The 25,272-nt window shown below is 36.8% G+C and overlaps 6 protein-coding genes across 7 annotated transcripts; 2 read left to right on the top strand and 4 right to left on the bottom strand.

The window, feature by feature from the left end:
- Window positions 1-2,184: 2,184 nt before the first annotated feature.
- On the top strand, window positions 2,185-5,849 carry LOC110685315 (transcription factor MYB41-like). Its single transcript, XM_021861804.1, has 3 exons — window positions 2,185-3,182; window positions 4,736-4,865; window positions 4,949-5,849. The coding sequence occupies exons 1-3, from the start codon at window positions 3,050-3,052 to the stop codon at window positions 5,583-5,585; spliced, it is 900 nt and encodes a 299-aa protein (XP_021717496.1). The 5' UTR covers window positions 2,185-3,049; the 3' UTR covers window positions 5,586-5,849.
- Window positions 5,720-8,238, bottom strand: LOC110685316 (remorin-like). Its single transcript, XM_021861806.1, has 5 exons — window positions 7,579-8,238; window positions 7,276-7,323; window positions 6,998-7,085; window positions 6,440-6,521; window positions 5,720-6,346 (listed from the first exon to the last, which is right to left on the bottom strand). The coding sequence occupies exons 1-5, from the start codon at window positions 7,736-7,738 to the stop codon at window positions 6,146-6,148; spliced, it is 579 nt and encodes a 192-aa protein (XP_021717498.1). The 5' UTR covers window positions 7,739-8,238; the 3' UTR covers window positions 5,720-6,145.
- An 856-nt stretch (window positions 8,239-9,094) lies between these two features.
- Window positions 9,095-9,869, top strand: LOC110685390. Its single transcript, XM_021861921.1, has 2 exons — window positions 9,095-9,098; window positions 9,190-9,869. Exons 1-2 carry the CDS (start codon window positions 9,095-9,097, stop codon window positions 9,867-9,869), a joined length of 684 nt encoding a protein of 227 aa, XP_021717613.1.
- A 1,508-nt stretch (window positions 9,870-11,377) lies between these two features.
- LOC110685314 (protein SLOW GREEN 1, chloroplastic-like) lies at window positions 11,378-13,105 on the bottom strand. Its single transcript, XM_021861803.1, has one exon. The coding sequence runs from the start codon at window positions 12,806-12,808 to the stop codon at window positions 11,789-11,791; it is 1,020 nt and encodes a 339-aa protein (XP_021717495.1). The 5' UTR covers window positions 12,809-13,105; the 3' UTR covers window positions 11,378-11,788.
- Window positions 13,106-13,360: 255 nt separating this feature from the next.
- LOC110685313 (acetylglutamate kinase-like) lies at window positions 13,361-17,439 on the bottom strand. Of its 2 annotated transcripts, XM_021861802.1 has the most exons (3): window positions 17,267-17,439; window positions 16,585-16,862; window positions 13,361-14,795 (listed from the first exon to the last, which is right to left on the bottom strand). In XM_021861802.1, exon 3 carries the CDS (start codon window positions 14,739-14,741, stop codon window positions 13,692-13,694), a length of 1,050 nt encoding a protein of 349 aa, XP_021717494.1. In that variant the 5' UTR covers window positions 14,742-14,795; window positions 16,585-16,862; window positions 17,267-17,439; the 3' UTR covers window positions 13,361-13,691. The 2 variants fall into 2 exon arrangements, with proteins under 2 accessions (XP_021717494.1, XP_021717493.1); XM_021861801.1 differs by lacking the exon at window positions 16,585-16,862 and having other exon boundaries at window positions 17,267-17,438.
- A 772-nt stretch (window positions 17,440-18,211) lies between these two features.
- Window positions 18,212-19,201, bottom strand: LOC110685302. The gene is made up of 2 exons (XM_021861788.1): window positions 19,104-19,201; window positions 18,212-18,753 (listed from the first exon to the last, which is right to left on the bottom strand). The coding sequence occupies exons 1-2, from the start codon at window positions 19,196-19,198 to the stop codon at window positions 18,441-18,443; spliced, it is 408 nt and encodes a 135-aa protein (XP_021717480.1). The 5' UTR covers window positions 19,199-19,201; the 3' UTR covers window positions 18,212-18,440.
- Window positions 19,202-25,272: the final 6,071 nt, after the last annotated feature.

Raw genomic sequence — 25,272 nt, 5'->3', positions numbered from 1 at the left:
GAGCAGTAGCAGGAGATCTTAAACGACTTCTACAAAGTATTTCATTTATATGCTGCATTTGCTACATGAATTGTAAAGCTAAACTTACATAGCTGAAAATAAGGTTAATTATGAATCATATTCCTTACCTTGAAGTTAAAAACATATATGCGTGTAAGTGGTCATATTCGGACTTGATTATACTCGAATAACATACAAACCCATCGTTTATTTATCTATTTATTTATTTGTTACTAATGCATCAAAAAATCTTAAATTTTTTGGAAAAGAGACCAAAATTGTCCCATTATCACTCTCTTTGGGTTGACTACGTGAGAAAATAAGGTGGTCAGAGTGGTGATAGAACTCTTTGCCTGAATAAGCTTAAACAGTGAAGACTGAAGAGCCGTAAAATTCATGACTGTTGCTTATAATTTACGCATTTTTAGCCTTAACCTTGGTTTGCAAGCAATAGCCCAGGGTGACCAAAAAAATTAACAGTACGTACAGTTACATTTATGGGTACTTGTGTGTTTTCTGCCCTAAAATTGACCACATTTATTATGTTGTGATCATTGAATAATGCTATCATCTTTGATTCTTTGAACATACATACATGTTCAGAATTGATTCCTCAGTGACTAAACCATCTATACTAGTGAAATTGATATGTACAAATTTTACGAGTAGATTTATAAAGCATTTGAAATCTCGCGTTGTTTGATCTTAATGAATGAAAAAATGTAAATGTTTCTTTTTTAACTTGTTTATATGAACCCTAGCGACACGAATTCCGTAGCTACATCTGCTGTATTTTTTCTATAATCTTTCTTCATTAGGGTGGTAATGATGATTTCAAGTTTATGGAGTTGTTTGATTTGTAGAGTAACTGTTCTCAGTTTTAGTTTTGCAATTTGGTCTTACAATTCTCTACTCTATAGTTCAACACTTCAACTCTTATACAAATTTACCAATTTTAATTTTCACACTATTCCAAACCTTTATCACTCAATTCCAGTGATTCCACGCCTTTTCTAAACTCAACCACAGGGTCCACATTTTTATGGGTTCTGACCTTATGGGTAGTAATTTCTTTTATAAGATTAGTATTTCTTTCTCTACAGAAAGCCAACCCTAAATGCCATAGACTAACGACAAAGTTGTTTTGGTTATTTGGGCATTTTAATTTTCAATCGGACACATTTTCTACTTTTGGAATTTCACAAATAAATTATTTTATTTTTTATAAAAATAGATGTTCTTTAGCTTATTGTGATACTTTTGGAGTATCATACACACCATAATCTAGATAATGGTTAATTATATAATATGATTATATGTTTTAAACAAGTGATGTTAAAAACTAACTTGATTTGAAACAACTAAGAGTGAGTTAGTCTCTTATTTGATCAACTCATTGTAATTTGTAAAAAGTCAACAATTTCGGGCAATAGTGTGTGTAACCGTGTAACACCAGTATAGTGCAAACAACTCATGCATGAAACACCATTAACAATAGTATGGTAAGTAATGGGTGAGCTGGGTGTAATGACCCAATGAAGGATTCATAACGCCTATATATGAGTATATGACCCACGAATGCTAAGTTCTTGATTGGAACCACATCTTAACAACCAATATAATATAGTTTCAAATAGCCACATTATTGAGCCAAACTCATTATCAAGACTTTTATAAACCTATTGATAGGCCTGTTATTGTTCTAAACTAGCTAATATGTTCCTACTGGACACTCCCACATTCACTTCAATTTAGGGAAAAAAATTTCCCGAAATTAATCTAGAAGCATTAATTATAGTTGTCAATTTTGGACAAAGTATCGAGTTGTATAGGCCTAGAAAGGAAAAAGGACGAGATGCTTCATTTGGATCCCATGAGACCTTGGGAGACGATTTTGGTGGTTTGAACCGTCCACTTTGCTCTGTCTGTCAATTTAAATGGATATGTACATGTGACATGTCCTTATTTATTAACTCAAAGCCACTACGGGCCTCTATATGAATATCAGTGTATATAAGTTTTCAAATAACATTACATGAACCCAAGATGCATTTCCTATCACTGCATGAGTTTTTTATTCTAGCTCATGAAATATACGAAAATGACTTGATTTGTATTACAGCCTTTAAAACCGACCTTTATAGAACATTTTTGAACTTGGTAAGGTTTGGCATTGATGTGCTTTACGAGGTTCCATAAGGATCTCAAAAGGCCTACTTGGTGTCAAAATCATTTCATCCATGCCTTACCCTTTGTTATCACGTTTTAAGATGTCTTGCCTTTGGCTTTGTTTTGTCTTGTGTTGCTTGGCGTTGTTTTGTCTTGTGTTGCTTGGCCATGCCTTGCCTTGGTCCTAAAGTGACACAATATGCTACCTTCAATTGCCAAAATTTGTGTTTTTAAGGATGGGGTGTTTATTTATGCCTTTTGCTCATGCCTCGTGCTCCTTGCCCTTTGCCTAGGCCATGTCATGCCATCACCACATCGCGTCCCTCAAATTGCATTGATTTCTGATAACCCTTATTCTATTTTTTTCTTGTCATTTAATTTCATCAAAAAATTCACTGTTCACAATTTGTATGATGTAATGTAATATTAAAAAAGCAAGTAATATCATTTAATGCAAGAGTTTTTCTCTCTCTGTTTTTTTTTCGTTGTTGCAGAAAACAGAGCACAGTTTTTTTTCAGCTTGAAACTCGCTGATTGTACAATTCTCTTTCTCTCTCCTCTGATACACAAACAATTATTTCTTCATTTTCCCAAGATAGATATTGCCCAATTCCACTTTTTCGCATTTCTTGGTTTATATATACATTTAATTCACCTCTTTGGTAAAATTTATTATGCCTGTCCATTTCTTTTTTCTTCCTTCTGTCAAAGTTCTAATCTTTTGAATGAAAATCTTCGAAATCAAATTCTGGGTTTTGTTAATTTGATGATTTTATTTCTGGGTTTTTGTTCATTTGATAATTTAGTTCTTGGGTTACATCAAACTCTGTTTTTTTTTTTTTTTTTTACTCAAAAGTAAGGTAGAATTAAGAGAGAGAAAATGGGAAGATCTCCATGTTGTGAAAAGGAGGGGTTGAAGAAAGGACCATGGACAAGTGAAGAAGATGAACTACTTGTTAAATATATCAACAAACATGGTCATGGAAATTGGCGATCTCTTCCTAAAAATGCAGGTTTTATTTTCAATTCCTCTGTTTTTCCCCTGTTTTTGATGTTGGATTTTTGGAGGGTTTTAGCATCGATTTTTTGAATGAATTATGCCGCCCAAAGTAGAGTATTGGCTTATCATAGCTAGAATAGATTGTTTATGATGTAAGAATAATATATTTTGGAGTATTAGATCTCCAAAACCCATAATTTTGTTTTTTCTTCTTAAAACTCTTTTTTGGGTGTTTTTTTTTGGTGGAAATAAATTTGAGCAAATTAGCAAAAATTATTCATGAATCATAAGTGCACCTACTAGAGTGTGTAAGAGGCTTGAGGTCTACTCAGTGTTACGAATATAAACTAGAGTGTCTGGTAATGCACTTTATATATCCTGATTTTTAAATAAATTGACATTAAATTGTTGGTAGTAGTTGAAGTTACGAGGAAGTTATCACTCCTTATTTGATTTGTTTTTGGACAAAATTAAGATTTTATTTATTTATTTCTAAGATAGTGCATAGATTTTTATCTTGAGGATTAAAGATTTGAAGAGCTGTGATTTGAAGATTTTTATTTTTTTTTTATTAATTGCAATTTAGTGGTATTATTTAATTTTAGAAATGCTTGAATTGCTTCACTTATCTTTGCTTGAGAATTGGATAGTTCTAAATTAGAGAAGATAATGCCAAGTAACCCCTACTCTTTAATAGTCAAATTCCCAAAAAAACCTTGTATTAGTAAATTTAATACTCAAAATACCCCCCAAGAGTGGACTCTTTGAAGTTAAGTTATGCCTATGCTTGTTTTTGGTCATCAACTTAGCAATTTGTGTAGTTCAAATCATGGTCCACATTTTAAGTTGTCACAATTAAAATGTTAAAAGAGAAATTGGTTAGACAAAGTGTTGAGTTGTACTATATATTTTAAAAATTTTACCATATGGCAAAATGATACTATATATTTGAGGATTGCATGACATAATTGATCTTTTGATGATAACTTTTATTGCTGCTGAATTAATAGCAAAATGTTAAACAAGTTCTTGAGAATGATTGATGTACTTGCAGGAAAATTGATGATAAACTTCCATTAGATTGTTACTTGTACAAGTTGTACAATAGAGACCTGTCCATGATTACGCGGTTGTGGAGATGAGCAAAGGCTTTTTTTTATCCAGTGCCATTTATTTTTTTTGTACTTTCGGTTTACCATTGCCTTGAAAAAGACGATAGGTCAAACTCGAGACATGCATGTTTCCATTGCATTTCGCGTAATGATCTGACTTCAGATTTAATCCGATCTGTTGATGTTCTTGGTTGTCATAGTGTGTTTACAGTAGCAAAAGATGAAATGAACAACACATTATTGTGTCAACACATTGTTGTGTTGCTTGTTAACATAATAACATGCTTTGCAACCATCCATCACTAAATTTCGCGTTTATCTTTTTCCCTTTGAAGAGAAAATTTCATGTTTGTTGTAGAACAAGTCTTGTCATATATGATAGGTAATTGATTTATGACCTGGTTTATATGGAACTTAAAATTGATTAGTATTTCGACTATTTCCTTCTTTGCAGGTCTCCTTCGATGTGGAAAGAGCTGTCGACTTCGTTGGACAAATTATCTTAGGCCAGACATAAAACGCGGTCCATTCACTCCTGAAGAAGAGAAGCTTGTTATACAGCTGCATGCCATTCTAGGCAACAGGTATTGTTTACTGAGTAGCTATAGCACAATAAAAGAACAAACCAATGTAAGCAGTGCTCATAAGATGAAAATTTGTGTTTCAGGTGGGCTGCAATCGCTGCACAACTACCAGGAAGAACAGACAATGAGATCAAAAACTTATGGAACACCCACTTGAGAAAACGGTTAATTTGTATGGGCCTCGATCCTCAAACCCATGAACCAGCTTCTACACCTGCTGGACCATCTACAAAACCCCCAGCATCGCCTTCTACACGTCACATGACCCAATGGGAGAGCGCTAGGCTTGAAGCTGAGGCTCGGCTTTCAAGTGAGTCTTTAGTGTGCCACCCGCATTCTGCTAGTTTCCTTGATTCTGACTACTTCCTTCGTCTTTGGAACTCTGAAGTTGGAGAGTCGTTTCGAAACTTTGAAATGAAGGAAAAGATTGCATGTCAAAGCCCAATCTCCCAAGCATCCACTTCTACCACAAAATGTGCCTCTACTTCAGGTCTGACAGTAGATAACCGAGATGAAGAGATCAAGTGTAAGAACTTTATCAAAACCGAAGTTCTTGATGTTAATACAAGATCAGATTCTTCGAGCTCCAATGAGTTAGAGGATTCATCTGAGTCTGCATTGCAGCTGCTGTTGGATTTTCCAGGATACAATGACATGAGCTTCTTGGAAGATCCTGTCGACAACTACTCTGATAACGCGTGTTTTTTTAAGTTTTACTGAGGATATCTGGGGTTTTTTCGGTCACATTTAGCAGTATATCTCTTAGTTAACGGCTATAGTTCTAGCTTTAAGTTTACCTGCTCTCCTAATCTAGTCATGTAAAATGTTCTGTTTCTTCTGATAGGATGCTTCCCTGAGCTGCAAAATAGAGGTTCATGTTCCTAGATCTGTTTTCTGATGTCGTGCTGCGTTTTGTAATTGTAATATTGTCTGTAGACTCTTTAAATGGCTTGATTGAAATATATGTATATGGTTTATTGCAAATGTTACGACTGAAAACAATGAACTTGAACTTCATCGACAAATATTTAAGCCTAAATTTGGCGAAAATGAGACATACTTGATCATCTGATTCTGAATTCAAGGCCAAAACCCAACCAAAAACTTATATCCAACCCGAATTTCCTATTGGCAAATAGAACAACATCAATTACAGCTATTACACTGATCTCTCACACAACTTGTTTACTCGCAAAAACAATCTTAACTAACGCAATCTAGTGCACTGCTACACTTTGAAACTGCATTAACCTGAGGTAACTATCTCTGCTGTGGATGATCTAAAATGAGATACAACCAAGGATCTTCTTTGGGGTATATCCTGTGGCTCGGTATTTAGCAGCCTTCTCCTGGATCATGAGAAGATCCTCGCCTTTTCTTGCTTGAACTATTGCCCTCTTCTCTTCTGTTTGCTTGTGGACTAGAGCTACCATGTTCTTCATCTTTTCTGCATACTCAGCCTTCTTCTTTTCAAGCTCTTCCTGCTCATTAAACACCCAACTCATTAAATTTAACCATGATCAATATATACTGCTGCACATATATGTATTACATGAATATCATGATTGAGGTACCTCGATATACTTCAGCTTAGCGTCGATGGATGCTTTCTTTCTGTTCTCCCAAGCGTTGAGAGCAGAAATCTGCTTCTCGGCCCTGTCCAGTACAGTAGGCAACGAACATCAACATTCAGTTTTCGAAAACTCCTTCTAGACACTATTAGATCAATAGTTTTGTCACTTATGTGCTGAGTTTCGATCATAGTAATGAACATTTACGACTTCATAGGATAATAATTGTAGGCTTTTAAAGTTATAGACACTAATCAAAGACACAATTCTAATGTTATCAAGCCACTAATCAGCAAGCAAATAAACTTTCTGCCTTGAAATATTTAACACCCTACCTCTAAATCTTTCTATACAAAATATTCTTGATGATATAATCTAAAATCCAATTTTTGTTACATTTGATCTCAGACAAGTAAGCATGCTAGAAGGTATGTCACAACATCATGCATAGTTGTTTTTTTAAGTTAATAGAGATTCACAATAGACGAGATTCGACCATATGTCTTGGGCATAACCCACGTACGTCATGTAACATGACATGACGATGAAAAAAAAACTTACTTGTAGACTGCTTTAGATTGCTCACTTTCTTCCCACGCCTTAATAAAAGACAACCTCTTTTCCTGCTCAACATGTGCTAATGCAATATCTGCAACAACCATAGTACAAAAAAGTGTAAATACAACATTTATTCTAACTATATCAACTCTGACAAATATCATATTTAATGAAGCTTTTTTTGTTTTGTTTTTTTTTTTTAATTTTTTATTATGTCATATTTTGTCTTCCAGTTAAATAAATATGAGTGAACTGAAAATTATGTGCCACTATAAACTCACCCCTGTCAGATGATTGTCTACTTCTTTGAGATTCAGCCTCTTCAGCTTCTGTTAATTGACAACATATGTATTAGACATTTTATTCGTAATTAGAATTTCAAGAAAATGTTTGTTTCATGGAGAAAAAACAAAAAAATTCAAAAAAATACCCCTCAAGTATTTTACTTGATAACAAATGATCATATGCTCATAACATAATATTTAATATCTTATGTTATGAGCACGTGTGCAAGAGAATGTGAGAGGGTGTAAAATTACACTTGAGTATATAATGGACATAGAAAGAAAGAGAGAATGTAATACTTTCAACTACAGGAACGATAGTCTCAGGAATTGCCGGGGCCGAGGGAGGAGTAGTAGCCTTTGACTTCTCCTCGGTGATGCCGGATGATGATGAAGAAGATGGTGTAGCAACAGCCGTTGGTTTGCTCTCCACAATTTTCTTAATCTCCTTTTCTGCCATTTTGTTTTCTTGTGCTATGTTTTTATTTGTTCTAAACCAAGTTAAATTGAGGTCTATTTATGATCTATCTTTCTTCTAATGCCTGCCGGTTTTTGGTATGAACTTGTAGTATAAACTATTTTTAAATCTTAATCAAAATTCAAAATGACAGAGATTAAGGAGACATTATCTCATATTTATAAGAAAAATGTATGCTTTCATACTTTTATTAGTGGGCTACCATGTTACCAACTTATAAACCTTTTTTTTTTTTTTTTCTTTGTAAGTGAATTATTCAAAGAATTTTTAAATGATTAATGTTTAGGTACGCAAAAACGTCTTAATTAATTTTATTGCAAACTATAAATGTTTAATAAATAGAACTACTTTATTCAAATAAATAAATAAATAAATAGAACTACTAGTGCATTATTTTTTCCTAATAGTGGACCTCAATAAAAAGAGGGGAAAATAATAATAATAATAATAATAATAATAATAATAATATTAAAAAAAAAACAAAAAAGAAAAAGAAAAAAGAATGAGAATATGATACTTGCATTGTATTAAACACCACGATTTAGCATAGTGCTCAAGCTCAACTTTCATTCATATAAAATTTGTTTTTCCAATGTTACTCAATAATCAATGAGGAAGACTGAATTAGAAATATAATTGCCAGCTAAAATTGGAAGGACAACAACTTTGAATCAAAGGAGCTAGACGTGTTCAAAATACATGAAAGCCACCACCTCATTACTAAGTTGCTCTCACAACTAACTCCTAATTGAGTACGTAGTACTTTGTTTTACTTTTGAATTTTGTCTTCTTATAATTTATCATTTAACTTTACATAACCAAATTTCCCAGCATTTAGACCCATATTTAGTTCACATTATCTTAATTCTCCTGGCTAATGTGATTTGATTTATTCTAATGTAAACTTTTTTCGAGAAGTGAATTGAAATTTTCAAATTATAATACAGCTATTTTTAGCACAAGTAAAAGTCAGAACCACAAGTCCAGTTCACTGTCCATCTTCCTTCTCCGCTTTGTAACTTGAAATCCAAAATGAAAACATAAACATAAACACCGGAAAAATGGCAGCAGATGCATCCGATTGAAGAAAAAAGACAGTAACATCAACCGCGGCAATCACTGACTTAGCTCACTCAACGGCATTCTCTCCCACCTCCTCATCAAATACGGCCAAACATATTTTTTTCGATACTTAAGACAATGTAACAGCAGATTTCCGGCCACAATTTCCAGCAGAATTCTCAGCTCTCCCTACTACTTGAAGTGGTCATGTTAACGAAGCAGTAATTAAATATATCTTGTCCTATTACCTGAATTATGTCCTATGGCTAGACAATTATGGGTAAGGTGTGGCTGTCAGGAGGTGATTAACAGGAGCATGCCGGATTCGTTTGGAGAAATGTTGCTTGACTGGGCATAAAATCTCTCGACAGAAACTTATCAAAAGAGCCTATTTCTCCTATGGTTTATCTGGTTTCGCCGCAACAAATGGGTCTTCGAAAACGTATGGGACCCGGATGAGGCTCTTCTTCTCAGACACAGCAGGATAGTGGCAGATTTTGATGAGTATTCTGAGAGGATTTATGGAGACACATCTCCTCCAAGAGAACCAGTGGGCAGACCTGTCTGGGTGCCTCCTCCTATTGGCTTAGTGAAGGTTAACGTGGATGCATCGATTTCTCAAGATGGTTGGGTGGGATTAGGAGCCATAGCTCGTGATGACAGAGGGCGTGTTCTCTTCTCGGCAGTGAGCAGATTAAGGGCGCGTTGGGAACCATTGGTGGCTGAATGCAAAGCAGCTCTATTCGGTTTAAAGAAGGCAAGGGAGAAAAACATGGGGCATATAATCCTAGAGGCTGATTCGTTATTGCTTGTTTCTAAGCTTAAGAGGGGGTCGTTTTCTCTAGCAGCTGTTGATGGCATTTTAGAGGACATTGTCTCTGCTTGTAAGGACTTCTCTTCTGTTTTTTGGTCCCATGTAAAGCGGGAGGGAAACTTTGTAACCCACCATCTAGCTAGGTTAATGCCGTATGGTAGTGAACAATTTTGGGATAATCTTGTCCCGAATGAGATATCCTCATATGTACTTTTGGACTCTCTTTCTATAAATTAATGCATTAACCTGCTTTCCTCAAAAAAAAAAAAAAAAAAAAAAAAAAAAAGAAATAAAAAAATAAAAAATATATATATATATTGTCTAGTTTTACTGAGTAAAATGGTTAGTAGCTGCTGCACCTACGTAAAGTTTATTGGCATGGGATACAAAATCACTTCGCTAGAATAACAAGTGTTACATACATCAACAAACAAAGCCTGTTCCAGTCAAATTTTGCTTTTCAATGTTAGTAGACCAAACTAGACAAAGAAATTAGAGTACAATGGAATATAGGCTTGTATGGAGTATCTGATAAAACTTGAATAGAAACTCGTGTGATTAGTATTTGGCAAAATCTTGAATGTAATCCGACCAGAAAACAAACTGAATAGCTTATCACTCGAATCAATCCAAACTTAACAGCCAATTTGCCTTGCATACTTCTTATATAGAGAAGTATCATACAGTGTACTTCGTACTTGACGCACCCAAGGCTATAAACTGCTCATTTGGAGCTACGAATGAGTGCATAAAATGCTTTGTTATACCTAATTCTAGGAACATCAGGATGTGGTAGAAATTTATAGGGAAACCACCATTAAATTGTTTTTGACCATACCTAAACTAAGCCCCTTAAATTCCTTCACGAGCATCACAAGTGCAACCATGCAATTCTTACGCTTTATTGTTAAGATTAACTACCAATAGCATCCAAGGAGATAGCAAATCTCAGCTATTTGGAAAGTTTTTTTACTTTTAGCATCCTTGATCAGACCAGCAAGTATAAAGCATCTCTTCTGATGAAAAAAGGTTTAGTGTGCTCAAAACAAGGAAGCATGAGAGAACATCGAAAAAGAAATATACATTTGAGAAAAGGTTTTAGTACAGCCTTGAATCAATACTTATGAGTTATGACTCATACGTTCTAGTAGCAGGTGTATTCACAATAAAACAGTACATTAATAAAACTTTCAGCTAAACATTGAACTTAAGAGGAATGGATAAGCAAGCATTGGTTGCAATAGAACCACTATACAAACTCTCACCCACAAAGGCAAAGAGGGTTGTAATTTTAGGCATATGTAGCACTGAATAAATGAGTATAGGGAAATTAGCCAAGAGCCAGCGACAAGAAAAAGTGGAGGATATTACTCCTTATTATTAACAAAGAACTTAATCTCATATTCCAAAATCATCAAATGTGTCCTCTAAGTTCTAAAGCTCCAAACAAGTGTAAGATGCTAGTAGCCTTAATTACTTGCCAAGTAAATCAAAAGCTCAAAACTAATAGCCAATGAAATGGATGGGCCAAGCAGGGAAGCGTGAAAGCCTCAGGCATATGACTCAAAAGCAAAAGCTATATAAGAACTATGCTACCTAAACTCGAGCAACGATCATTGTTAGTTTATGGACCCAAGGTTAATTGACCGAGTTTTATCTCAGTTTATCCCATTTCAACTGTTCAAGAGTCTAAACAAGCCATCAATCTAAGTAATCGAGGGTCAATTGAGCTCAAATTCCGTAGGTTGGAACAAACAAGCCTACATAAGATTCACTACAGCAATAATCATCAAGAACATTTACATGAACAATTAAATTGACAATACATATGGTCAGCAGACTCAGCACCCAATTTCATACATTCTTTATTCTCCAATTCCATGTAATATCATGTCTCATGTGAGCAATCCTAGTCTCTATAATGCAGTAATCAGTATACAGCTCCAAAAATTAATCATACGCCGCATTGAAAAATGATCCCTAAATATTGAACAGAAATTAAAACAAAGTACTCTTTTAACTAACATGATATGATAAGAGACAGAGGATATACCTAGAAGCAACCACATTGCTTCTTCCATCCCATAAAACTCTCTTCTTGCTTATTCCTACAAACAAAAGCCTCAACACAACCCAAAAACCAACCGGTCACGAATTCAACTCTGCGAATCAGTCCCGAAGAGCTTCATCCTTGAAAGCGGAGACCTCAAGTACCCTTCAACTTCATACTTCTTAGGTGAAAGCTCTCTATACTTAGCAAACTGTTCTCGAGCCTCGGTGTTTCGATCAAGCAAGCTATAAATCATCCCTTTACAGAAATAAGGCCTGAAATCTTTAGAATCCTCCTTAATCAATTCATCATAACTTTTCAATGCTTCATCCACATTCTTCTGCAAGAATTGAATTTGAGCAATGATCAACCTCACATCCCTAGCTTCCTTAGCCTTACTCTCATCCATAGCAATGCTCAAAGCCTTCTCCAACCTAGCAATCACGGTATCCCTTTCACCGCAACGGTCCATAAGCAAAGCATTCTCAAACAATGCCTCAAATGAGAGAGGATTCAATGCCAGAATATCTTCAAATTCATCTCTAGCTTCCTGGGTTTTCCCCATTTCACTCAATAATCTTGCTCTTAGAAATTTCCACTCGATTTCATAAGGTTGAGCTTCAACCAATTTACCCAGAATCTTCAATGCTTCTTCATCTTCCCCAATTTCAAGTTTCTTCTGCAACAAACTCCACAAATTATCCACAAACTCAGAATTTGTTTCCAATAAATGAGACAATGGTGAATTTTCATCAACCCCACTTTCAATTTCACTCAAATTAACAGCTTTCTCTTCCTTCACTGTCGATTCTTCAACAATTGGTGTCGATGGTTCCGCCTTCGCCGGCATTTCCTTCAATTTGGAGGCCATTAAAGTGGCTGCCACCGTCAAAACCACAGTCTTAGCAGCGGTGGAAAGAGTTCGGGCAAATGGGGTTTCTTTTTGGGACCCATTTGAGGGATTAACGCTATGATTAGAGGAAAAATTAGCAGTAATGGAGAGCTTGGAAGAGGGTTTTTGTGGGGGTTTTGAGGAGAGAGAAAATGGGGTTTTTGGAAGAAGAAGATTGCGATTTGATTTGGGAAAAGGAAGGAAAGAAGAGGATATAGCTAAGGCAGAATCCATTAGAGAAGTGTTGAAAAGAGAGAGAGAAAGGTAGGTGAAGCAGCTTTTGAAGGAGTTGGAAATGGAGGAGGTTTTAGGTGAGATGGGGTAATTTTGCTGTTTTTGGGTAGGTGAGAGTGAGACTCGTGAAAAGGGGTTCAAAAAAGTGACCTAAAAAATGGAAGCAACTTTAAGAGAGAGTGGTCGCTAAGTTAGTCCTATGTTTAAGTGAGAGGTCGAAACCCGGACTGGACCTGAAAAAGTCAGGTTGTGTTGACTTTTTAGTCTATGTAATTTCTCGGTTTGATTTCAGTCTAGATTTGGACTGGTGCACACTCGTAGTTGGAGTTGAGTAGACTGAGTGGTCAATGCCTAGGGACTATGAGCTTGAATTTTCACATTGGGGGAAGATTTGGTGCATTTTAGACCTCTAATTGTGCTATGATTAACCAAGTAGAAGAGAAAAGTGTATAATCACAGGGCCTATGTGGAGCATTGCTCGCTGCTCATTTGCTCCAAGTGCATGCAGGACTTTATAAAGTAATGTAAAACAAAACGTATTAGACGGATTAATTTAGTTGTGGCCCAGCCAAAATCTTCTACGAGTAATAAATCAAGCCATTTGATGCACTGATGCCCAAAACCAACATGATTTTGGCTACTTCCATCCAAAGAAAAAGAGCAGAAAATCTGGTCGAGCACAAATTAGCCCACGGGCTGTAGCTACAGTGCTCCTGAAACGATTACTTCTGCACTACAAATATCATGCAAGTAGGAATTTAATCAGCTTCAAAATTGCATTCTACATAGTACAGTAATCTAACCCATTTTAGCTCCTTTAAACATGGGAAAGAAACAAAAGAAAACACAGGAGATTAAAACAAATGAGAGCGGAACATAAACATCAGCCAGTGATCATGGTTCCAGCCCCTTCATCGGTCAAAATTTCCAACAGCAGAGAATGTTGAACCCTACCATCGATTATACTTGCTGTTCTAACTCCTTGAGCCAGTGACCTAATACAACAGTTGACTTTCGGGATCATCCCACCGGCAACCTTCCCTTCTGAAACCATCTTCCTTACCCCGGCAATGTCAATCTCCTTCACTAAACTACCCGGATCATCTTTATCTTCCAAAATGCCCGCAACATCAGTTAACAATATAAGCTTTTCAGCACCCAATGCAGCTGCCAGTTCCCCTGCCACAGTGTCTGCATTGATATTATAGGACTGCCCTTTCTCATCGGCTGCAACTGACGCAATCACAGGAATGTGATTATTTTCCACTAATGGCCGAAGGACAGTGGGATCCACAACAGCAACCTCCCCCACAAACCCAAGTTCGGCAGCTTTGGGGGATGGACGTGCAGTGAGGAGACGTCCATCTAAACCGGACAGGCCAACAGCAGTTGCCCCAGCCTTATTTATGAGAGAGACTAAATGTTTATTGACCTTGCCCACAAGAACCATTGTGACTATCTCCATAGTGGATGCATCAGTGACTCGAAGACCATTGAGGAAGTTCGGTTTGAGGCCAATGCGGTCAAGCCATTGGTTAATTTCAGGACCACCCCCATGTACAAAAATAGGGCGAATGCCCACACATGAGAGAAGTACAAGGTCATTAATTACTGATGCTTGAAGAGATTCAGATTTCATGGCTGCCCCGCCATACTTGACAACAATGGTTTTACCTCGGAATTTTTGAAGGTATGGGAGTGACTCTGCTAGGATATCAACTCGGGTCTGAGCAGGAGTATATTCAGTTACTGATTTATCAAGGTCCAGAGAAAGTGACGATCTAATACATGGTAAGCAACGGTGCGTGGAATTTTTGTTTGCTGGATGGGCACTAGTAAAGGGTAAACGGAGCTTGAGGCAGTAGTTTGGACATTTTAAGGACTTCTCTGAGAACGAAAGAGGAGGAATAGAGGGAGATTTTGCAGCAAACATATTGCTAACCAACTACTGCTTTGGACTTATACGTTATGATACAGTGATCTGAACCTGCCAATTTAAACAAAGTAAGGTGCATGTGAGAATACTTCATCAAGAAATATTACTTGGACGATACAAGAATTCAAGATATATCCACTGCATTGTTGGTTGAACTCAAATATCAGCTGTAGGAGTCTCCATTAAGTACACATGTAAAGCTGCATTCTGCCCATAAGAAAAGCATAGCTTATTACTGCTTCACGGACTCAATAAAGAAAACATTCATTGTATATATAGCACCAAGCTCACAATAATAGGAAGACATTTGGGGATATGTGTTACCACTAGAGTCTCTTACATGCCAAGAATATAAAATTAGAGTTAGCTCACTTATACACCCCTTCATACCATTGATTAGGTTCTTGGTATTATTTGTGATTCCCCGGTGTCCAAAATTCTTGAAGAAAGAATTATTACTATCCAATCAACAAAACCCCTTCACCATAGTCCATACCCCTAGATAAGGCAGATTGTATAGGCCAAAGTTTGAGCAACAATTCTAGATATGACCTTTAAAAAATCAATTAACAACAGGAGTGACAAATTCTTAAATGATTTGTACCCTCCCTCCCAAATTAATTTGCAATTTTGCATACAACCAACTATTTTCAGCTAACTAGACCTCCCCTAATTTAATAAATAAGAGGCAAGGAAAGTCATGGCAAAGGTGTGAATCTAGGACAGAATGTCAGTGCATTATGTTATGTAACGTATATTATATGGAGTCCGATTGTTATATGGTTTTCCATTAGCCAAATCCATACTTTGGCTTGGCCTAAGGATTGGGCTTCTTACCAAGGATACATTAATAAATGTTCCTAACTCCTCATCTTACATGCCAAACGCATAGCACTAAAGAGTATTCCATCATTCCAGACAACACCTGTTGTTTACAAAGGTTCTCGGCATGGATAAGTTATTGTACATTTGCGAAAGTTCATGCCATGGATAAGTTACTCTACACGGCTACACCTATGATCAGTGGCGGATCCAGGACTTTTCGGGTGGTGGGTCACTACCGTATACTAATCAATAATGCAAGAATATTAAAAAGGCTAATAATTTGTGGTGGAGGAGGTGGATAAGAAGGATTTTGTGGTGAAAGAGGTGGATCTTGTAGAGGAAGAGGTGGAGGAGAAGGATTTTGTGAAGGAGGAGGATTTTGTGGAGGAGGAGGAATTTTCGGACCAAAGAAACTTGTGATATCACACAATTTTTCCTTTTCATTCTGAAAATTAAGTTACATGATCAATTAGATTAAGAAAACCACAATTGCTTCAAAAATCCAAGTTAATTATACACACTAACTTGATAATAAAGTATAGCTAAAAGCCTAAAACACTAATAGTGAGCTTACCACTGAACATATACAAATTCAAGGCAATTATTCAAAATCACTAATTACTATAACCAATTGACCAATTCTAATATCAATTTCAAAAAATCAGAAATGCAATTATCCAAACTAATCAATTCCAAAAAAAATCAGAAACCCTAAGTTCTTAACCAGCCAAATTTCATAGATTAAATATGAAATCATCAATTTTACTAGCCCATTGTCAATTGATAATATCAATTTCTAAGAGAAAAAACTCAGAAATTCAATATTATCAATTCTTAAAAAATCAGAAGCATTAACTCCCAAATTTGATAAATTTAATAACAAATCAACAATTTCAAAGAACATACACGCTAATTGACTAGATTAAATAACATAAACAACTCAATTAAGCACAAAATCAACCTAACTAGCCAACAATTAATACGAAATTAAAAACTTGAAAATCAATTAAATCACCTAGATCTAGAAGGCTGTAGGAGTGCGGCTGTGCGGACGTGCGGTGGGCCACTGGGCTATGGGCGGTGGCTGGAAGGTGCGGCGGCAGCGGTGTGCCGGTGTGGGGGTGTGACGGTTTCAGTGAGAGTGTGAGACAGTGACTTTCAATTTGTCGATGAGAGAGAAAGTAATGTCACTGTTTTGTTTTTTTTTTATTTTGATGACAGGGACCAGAAATACTCAAGTCCCCGTTTTCCGGTTGGATCAAAGGGTACCCGAAATTACAATATCAACATTTTCTGATTCAAAAAAATACTAATGTAAATATGCACTTACTAGACAGCAGTTAAGCGGAGCCAAAAAAACAAACGATTATTCACGATTTTAATTTGTAAACAACTTCCTACCCAAAATGTGAAAATTAATAATCAATATACTGCCCAAACATGTGAAAATTTGTAATCAATTTGCTGCCCAAAATATGAAAATTTATAATCAATTTACTGCCGAAACATCTGAATAGTTAAGATGAAGATGCAATTACAATTTCCATGGGTATTAAGAAAAATTAAACACTTGATTACTTATACACCGTAAAAAAAAAATTGCAATTTTTAATGTTAAGCAACACTAGTCCAATTAAAATATTCAGAGTAAATAGCAAATTAAAACATGAATTATACAAAGATAAAATTGATTATACCTGGGACTGATGGAAGACGGTGGTTGGTGGGGCTGAGGTGCGGCGGCGGATCTAGAGTGGAGTGGCAGAGTTGAGAGAGTGAGGAGAGAGAAAGTGGGCAGGTTGAAAATTTGCAAAACCCCATCTTTTAATCTTCCTTAAATCCCAGGGAATTTTTTTTTGGGATTTTTGAAAAAACAAAATGGTTACTGGGTACCTATTTACTCCGAAAATCAAACCTGTACCCGACCTGTTTCTGCACCCTTTCCCGGGTCGGGTATTATTTTTGGAAACCATTTGTTCACGTACTCGTCTTTATAAATACAATATTTACTTTGTACTTCCTCCGTTCTAGATTAGATGACACATGGAAATTTTTGATAATATTCATTAACTTTGTTTTAACTAACATTTGTGATTTATAGGTATAAAAAAAACATAATAATGTAGAATTTTGTTATATTCATTTCAATGTGTACTTAATTAAAATTTAATTTTTAGTATTGTTTAATTAAAGATATATCCGATAAACTTTTGCATTGGTAAACGTAATAAAAGAAATGTGTTATCTAATTTGGAAAAGTATATGAGTGATTAGTAAAACTTATTTGTTCATCGATAAAACTTTTACATTGACAAACGTAATAAAAGAAATGTGTTATCTAATTTGAAAAAGTGTATGAGTGATTAGTAAAACTTATTTGTACATCTAATTTCTACTCCTTTAAAGAGAGTAACTTTATCTATAAAATTATACTTGAAGTAATTTTTATGTATATTGATGTTACTTTTACTTATATAGAGATAAATTATAATCATTTTAGTGTATTTTGTACATCCTATATATTTTTAAAAAACGAACTGGGTCGGAATGAAATTAAAACCAGATTGAGGGAGTTCTGGTACTGGGTGATATGGGTTAAAATGGTTTTTAAATAAAATATACTTGGACAAGTAAGGAATTTGTTCAAGTAAGCTCATCATCAATATCATGATTTAGTACATAATCCTCAAAATGACCATGATTACAGAAGCAAAGGATAGATGAGCCAGTTTACAGTTTATACTGTTTACGATCAGTCAAAAGAACAGCCACTTACAAAAATATACACACAATTTTACTAAATATTAACACCTAGTAGGTTTGAGGGCATGGACATCTACGGAATATGTAACGCTTTTCCAAGAGGACAATCTATTTTCTCTTCTTCTTGGCCTTCTTCTTTGCATGTTTCGACATTGTTTGTCCTTTCCCTTGGTTTATCTCAACAGCTTGACAGCCCTTTAGCTGTTTTCCAGGAGCAGCAGCTGGAGAGGCATCCATCTTCCCCTCCTCATTCTTACTATCATCATCATTTCCTTCCTCTGCAGTAGTTGCCTCATAATCCTCTGGGGAAGTCGCGTCTTTTTGAGGAATCAGCGAACTCAAAAAGTACTCAAATACTGGCTTTCCTGAGAACAGCCTTCTTGCACTGTCTTCGACCAACATATTATCTTTCAGATGTCCACTGAAATAACCATGCCGCCAAATGATTAGTATATATACAGGAAATCATAAGAGCTGAAGTCGTTAAAAGCATAGTTACTAGTTAGTAACCTGAAAAATAAATACATTAATGGACAATGAAAAATTATAAATAAATTACTATTATGAGGCACAAATTACAGGCCAACACAAACAGTTGCTTGATTTTAGAAGTGTCTTCTTCAGTAAATGTATATAGTTGCTTGAATTCTGTTGTGACAATCGGCTATACTGAGATCAAGCCGTACACGTTCATGAAGAATCCATAATAAAGTGTATCTTGAAGCAACAATACTTCATATATATTGAATTAGATTAGAAGTTTGAACTGACCTATCCAAGGCTGCTGATAAGAGCTGTAACTCAAGAAGCAGGCAATCACCTTCTTCCTTGTACTCATCAGTGCAAGTATTATGTTCCAATGCCATGGATATTGCGTTCATCAGAAGGTCATATATTTTGTCAATTTGAACCTGTAAATTGTAACAAAGTTCATCATATAAAAGAACTCATAAATTAAAAACATAAAGATGAATGCCTGTTTCAAAGAGAAATTCAGAATTACCCTGATCTTTGGGACATTAGACACAAATCTATTACAGCTTTTGTCATCCTTGTGTTCTACCAGCTTGAACAAATCAAAAACTTCCCATAAATCACCATCTTGGGGCTCAGCACATCCTTCATTCTTCTTTTCAGGTAATAAGGTGCCGCATGTAGTACCCGATTTAGAGTCCGTGTCATCGACTCTATCTTGACAAGCATTTGCCTTGTCTGGAAACAGGATTCTGAGCATGTCCTCTTTACTCTGGCCAACAATATCAAGAGAAATGGCACCCTTGCAGAACACTTTTGAACGGATTTTTCCGGTCCTTACCACAACCAGAGGATCATTAATTGCATTAAATGCTTCAGCGACAGCATTGTTGATGCCAACCTTCTGACATTTGTGAATAGCATTAGAGAAGTCAAATGGTAATTGATTGATAATTTCCCAACTTAACACATCATGAAGTTCCTGCAAATAGCTATTAGAGTTCAGATGAACTAAGCACATCAAAACAACTAATCTCAGTAGCAGCACACCGAAATTCTCCTTTGCATTGATGCCAACTTTTTTTACCCATAGCACCGTTTCAGCTCTGTTCATAAGAAGCTGATGAATTATGCGAGCCAAAAGAAAATAAGTATCTCTCAAAAACACAGATTTTTCACCAGTTCTATCACTGACAGACACCCAATTTTTGCCAAAATTGGTATCTCCTTCAGAATGAATAAACCATTCCACAAGAGATGATCTGGTTGTCATTAAGAAGCCCTGAAACCCCAGAAGGGAAACCATTAGGCGACAACTAGATAAAAGAAACAGACAGGTGATATGTAATCTCTTGTCCTCCAATCTGCATCATATACATCCTTTAGAACTCTCTGAAGTTTGCAAGCAAGGGACTCTGCCAGTTGAGTATGAGCCTGAGCTTGAGTAGCAGAGCACTGAGAAATGACCTGAAGAAATGGCTTCCAAGGAGAATCAGTGTCAAGTCTACTCAAAACCATTCGTGAAGATAGAATTTTACCCTTAGGTGAACCGAGAACCACCATGGACACGCGTCCAAGCTGCCCAAATGTCATTTTATCAGTCCCCTGGATGTTAGTTAATATGACATCTTCTAGTATTTTCCTTGAAATATCTACCTCCCTCAAAACCATCATGTCTATGCTAACAGACTTTTTCCAGTCTAAAGGAAACACACAATTAAAGTGTTCTGCTATTGAAACATCAATGTATTTCTGCAGCAACCTTTCATCCTGAAATCTCAACTTCACAGGTTTATAGGAGGATAGCATCTGTGCAATTTCATAAACATAGAGGACTAACCTAGACGTGCTAAAATCTGACAATGAACTCTTCCGAGGGTTCTTCCGTAGTGCTTCAAGAACACTCAAAACTTTCATGCCAGTAGAAAGTAACTCCATAGACCAATGGTTGTTCGCAGCAGCTAACAAGTGCTCTGTACCAACCGTTAACAATTTCCCAAATTTTTGGAAATAACTTTGGTCACTATCTTTGATCCAACTGGCATCAGGGTACAGGCAAACATAAACAGTGCTCGTACTAGAAGACAGTTTCCGAACCCCAAGGTAGTTCAAACAGAATTCCCCGAGTTCTGCAATATCACTAGATTCACTTACATCTACTGCCCCAAGGAACTTGAATATTCTTAAAATAATCTCTTTCCACAAGCTCCAAAAGTAAATTAATGTTTCAACCGAGACCTTGTTTCGGGAAATCCTTTCCAGATGCATGGCCGAATTCTCTGTGATGTCCCTTCCCCGTTCATATTTGGAAACATCAACTTGAAGCATTAAGTCCAGAATTCCTTTAGTTGATAGTATCACCCCTCTCATATTGTTATGACGTTGAGAGATGGTCAGCAATTGTTTCATCTCAGGCAGAGAATAGTTTCTGTTCATGAAGATCAGGCTATCTGTACAAGCAGTCTTATAAAGATCACGTGGCTTGATATTATGAGCAGAGGCTTTGGCTTTCATTAGCAGCTCCTCCATCTGTGGGAAATTTTTTAGCGGCCAACCTTTACCATCAGCCCAGAGACAACTGGCAAGAGTGTACCACAAAAGAAGTTCACATGCCTCCTTGTGAAGTCCACCCTTTTCTAGTAGATCTGCTTCAAGCAGAAGCTCCCCTCTTTCCCTTGCAATATCAGCAGCCTTTAAGAAGTTACCTAATTCTAACGCCAAATCCAGAAGCTCATCAAGGCACCCCAAATTCTTGAGAAAGGTTTGCATGGACTCCTCAGAATTAAAAGCCTTAACAAACTTCATCATCTCAATCTTATCATCCTGATCGTACAGAGAACGAGCACAATTTTCTAGGAACACTTGTTCAATCAAGTCTAATTCTCCACCTGTTTCCTGGTGTTTCCAATTATGAATGAACTGCAGACCCAAGTCATACAACTTCCCTTCTGTGCAAGACGAAAGGCACTCAGAGAAAAGATTACACTTGGCAAATACCTCGGCAGCGCGCTCATGATGCCCGGCCAAGGCTCTTTCTCTTGCAATATCAGCAGCCTTAGAGAAGTTTCCTAATTCTACTTCCAAGTCCATAAGCTCATCAAAGCACCCTACATTCTTGAGAAATGAGTGCATGGACTCCTCTGAATTAAAAGCCCTAACAAATTTCAGCATCGCTATCTTATCACCCTGCTGATGTAGAGGATGAGCACAATTTTCTAAGAATACTTGTTCAATCATGTCTAAATCTCTACCCATTTCCTGGTGTTTCCAATATTGAACATATTGCAGGCCTAAGTCATACAACTTCCCTTCAGTGCAAGACAAAAGGCACTCACAGAAAAGATTACACTCAGCAAATACCTCAGCAGCGCGCTCATAATGTCCAGCAAAGGTGAAACAGTCACCGGCTTTTTTAAGATTAGAAACACCACCCAGCTCCAAATATATTATACCTGAGAAGATACATACCTAAGTCAATATGTGTAAATTCCAAAATATTATAAAGATAAATCACATAGAAAACCAAGCATAATTTTCATTTCCAAAGAAAATCACAGCCAGGAACAAGATAATGCTCTGTTATTAAACTAAGATAGTTCACATTTTAGATACATATTTCACACCCAATGAAATGTAATGGATGATTCGTAAGCTGAGCTGAATACTTTAGACAAAACAAAGGCTACCAAACCAGGTAAACACAATAGTTCTTAGTAATCTATTTGAATCAGCCAGTTACCTTTAACAAACATACATAATGACATTTAACATATCAGCAAGTTGCCTTTCGTAGTTCTATATTTGATACATTCCCCATTTCCCATGATTCCTGGTTGCAAACTACCAAATGCTTTCCCTCCCTTATACATAAACCAGCACCACCAAACTAAAATTGATTTTACAAACAAACAATTTCAAAACTCTAAAGCAGTTAAGCTATTATATGCTTTAGCTGTTACAAGGTAATACAGTAAGATGCAAAAACGAAAAGGATCGTATTACTATTTACATCTTGTTTCGGCAAAAAATGAGCTAACCGGGCCTTGGAGGGGTGTCTGAGAACCTCGAATTTGGGCCTTGAATGGACCTGCAAAATGAACCCCGAGCCCCGGGGGTTGAACCCGGGGCGGAGCCTCCGACGCCCAAGTTAGTTGCCAAACAATGCATATTTTGAGAGGAGTTTAGGGGAGAGAGTGGAGGAGTATGGTCATCTTAGATGATAAGAGTGACCTCCTTTTACCTTATGCCCTTTGAGGGGTTTTATATGAGTACATAAGTGGGTTTATGAGCCCTAAAATTACATATGTGGGCCGTTGAAGGCCATCCTGATGTATTTGACTTATTTGGGGCCTTTTATACCTTTTTTATGCCCTTTGGGCTTATATGGGTAGAGTTACCCAAGACTAAAATGGGTATGACCATTTTAGTACCCAAACAATTAGCCCCCGAGACCCAATTCTATTTGAAAAAATGAGTTGGGTTTTGTTTCAATTTCCCAAATAATTCGTTCATAGAAATTGAGTCGAAGGACTTTATTTGTTCAGGTTTATGCAAGGCAACACTCTTGATCCGAGGATTGTAAGAGTTATTACTCTTGATCCGAGGACTGAAAGAGTTCATTTGAGGCAACACTCTTGATCCGAGGATTGAAAGAGTTAATTACTCTTGATCCGAGGACTGAAAGAGTTCATCTGAGGCAACACTCTTGATCCAAGGATTGAAAGTGTTAATTACTCTTGATCCGAGGACTGAAAGAGTTCATCCGAGGCAACACTCTTGATCCAAGGATTGAAAGAGTTAATTACTCTTGATCCGAGGACTGAAAGAGTTCATACGAGGCAACACTCTTGATCCGAGGATTGTAAGAGTTTATTCTGAGGCAACACTCTTGATCCGAGGATTGTAAGAGTTTATCCTGAGGCAACACTCTTGATCCAAGGATTGAAAGAGTTAATTACTCTTGATCCGAGGACTGAAAGAGTTCATCCGAGGCAACACACTCTTGATCCAAGGATTGAAAGAGTTTATCCTGAGGCAACACTCTTGATCCGAGGATTGTAAGAGTTAATTACTCTTGATCCAAGGATAGAAAGAGTTTATCTGAGGCAACACTCTCTTGATCCAAGGATTGAAAGAGTTAATTACTCTTGATCCGAGGACTGAAAGAGTTCATCTGAGGCAACACTCTTGATCCGAGGATTGTAAGTGTTTATTCTGAGGCAACACTCTTGATCCGAGGATTGTAAGAGTTTATTCTGAGGCAACACTCTTGATCCGAGGATTGTAAGAGTTAATTACTCTTGATCCGAGAATAGAAAGAGTTTATCACTCTTGATCCGAGGATAGAAAGAGTTTACCCTTAATCCGAGGATAGAAAGAGTTTACTCTTGATCCGAAGATAGAAAGAGTTTTACTCTTAATCCGAGGATAAAAAGAGTTTATTACTCTTGATGCGGGGATAGAAAGAGTTTTACTCTTGATCTGAGGATAGAAAGAGTTTACCCTTGATCCGAGGATAGAAAGAGTTGATTACTCTTGATCCGGGGATAGAAAGAGTTGTTTTTTTTTTTTTTTAATCATCATCATCGTGAGGAAGATTGATGATTAATTTTATCATTGTCATCGTGAGGATAGTTGATGATATTTTTTTTTTTTGAGGAAAATATTGACTCGAAAAATTAAGAGCCATTTTTCTTTGCTGAAGCAATTTGATAGATGGGCTTTGATGAAAGTGGGCCCGAAGCCATTTACTTGATAAAAGTAGTAGCCGCAGGTAAGAAAGCTTCTGGCCATCTACCCTGACAAAGGTAGTTTTTTTTTATGGCTTATAGCTCTTTGAAAATGGTCAAAAGGTAAATTTTTCTTCTGACTTGTTATCATCAGATTTGATGTAGGTTGAGGTCGGGTACAATTTGAGCCAATTGCACTTGACTGCCGAAGCTAATTGCTTTGGTTGCTCTAGCATTAGCTCGTATGAGCTTCGGCTTGGATGAACCTTCTTCGGTTCAGACAAACCATCTTCGGCAGCACCCTCGGCTCATATGGTTGTGAGCTTCGGCTGGGAGCTCGAATCTCGGCGAAGGTAAACCTCGGCTGGGCTCGGCTTCGGCTATGGCTAGCCTCGGCCAGGAGATAAGAGGTGAGCTTCGGCTCGGCAATGGTTACCGACCTTAACTTGGGAGCGGTAAACTGTACCACCCTTGGTTTCTGCTGAATCACCTTCAACTCGCCCAGAACGCCTTCGGCTTGGGCTGAAACTCCTTCGGTCTCGGCTAAAAAGCCTTAGGCTTGGCTGAAACACCGGTCTCGGCTCGGCTGGCTTGCCCAGAACACCTTCGGCTTGGGCTGAAACACCTTCGGATAGCCTCGGCTCGATGAGCTTCGGATTCCTTTTGCTTATCCGAGCTATTTGCTTCGGATTTTTAGATTGGTGATAGTTTGAGCTTTTTTAAGCTTCAACAATGGT

This window comes from Chenopodium quinoa, unplaced genomic scaffold (genome assembly GCF_001683475.1).
Source record: "Chenopodium quinoa cultivar QQ74 unplaced genomic scaffold, ASM168347v1, whole genome shotgun sequence".
Classification (NCBI taxonomy): domain Eukaryota; kingdom Viridiplantae; phylum Streptophyta; class Magnoliopsida; order Caryophyllales; family Amaranthaceae; genus Chenopodium; species Chenopodium quinoa.
The sequence above is the reverse complement of the archived record's forward strand: the minus strand, read 5'-3'. Positions and strand labels throughout refer to the sequence as shown.

What these genes read in the sequence shown, in the direction of transcription:
- LOC110685313 (XM_021861802.1), bottom strand. Translation starts at nt 14,741, where the DNA reads ATGTTTGCTGCAAAATCTCCCTCTATTCCTCCTCTTTCGTTCTCAGAG.
- LOC110685314 (XM_021861803.1), bottom strand. Translation starts at nt 12,808, where the DNA reads ATGGATTCTGCCTTAGCTATATCCTCTTCTTTCCTTCCTTTTCCCAAA.
- LOC110685302 (XM_021861788.1), bottom strand. Translation starts at nt 19,198, where the DNA reads ATGGCATTGGAACATAATACTTGCACTGATGAGTACAAGGAAGAAGGT. An exon ending in TTATCAGCAGCCTTGGATAG is followed by an intron (nt 18,754 to 19,103) that starts GTCAGTTCAAAC and finishes TGGTTATTTCAG; the next exon opens with TGGACATCTGAAAGATAATA.
- LOC110685315 (XM_021861804.1), top strand. Translation starts at nt 3,050, where the DNA reads ATGGGAAGATCTCCATGTTGTGAAAAGGAGGGGTTGAAGAAAGGACCA. An exon ending in ATCTCTTCCTAAAAATGCAG is followed by an intron (nt 3,183 to 4,735) that starts GTTTTATTTTCA and finishes CCTTCTTTGCAG; the next exon opens with GTCTCCTTCGATGTGGAAAG. An exon ending in CATGCCATTCTAGGCAACAG is followed by an intron (nt 4,866 to 4,948) that starts GTATTGTTTACT and finishes TTTGTGTTTCAG; the next exon opens with GTGGGCTGCAATCGCTGCAC.
- LOC110685316 (XM_021861806.1), bottom strand. Translation starts at nt 7,738, where the DNA reads ATGGCAGAAAAGGAGATTAAGAAAATTGTGGAGAGCAAACCAACGGCT. An exon ending in TATCGTTCCTGTAGTTGAAA is followed by an intron (nt 7,324 to 7,578) that starts GTATTACATTCT and finishes GTCAATTAACAG; the next exon opens with AAGCTGAAGAGGCTGAATCT. An exon ending in CAATCTAAAGCAGTCTACAA is followed by an intron (nt 6,522 to 6,997) that starts GTAAGTTTTTTT and finishes TGTACTGGACAG; the next exon opens with GGCCGAGAAGCAGATTTCTG.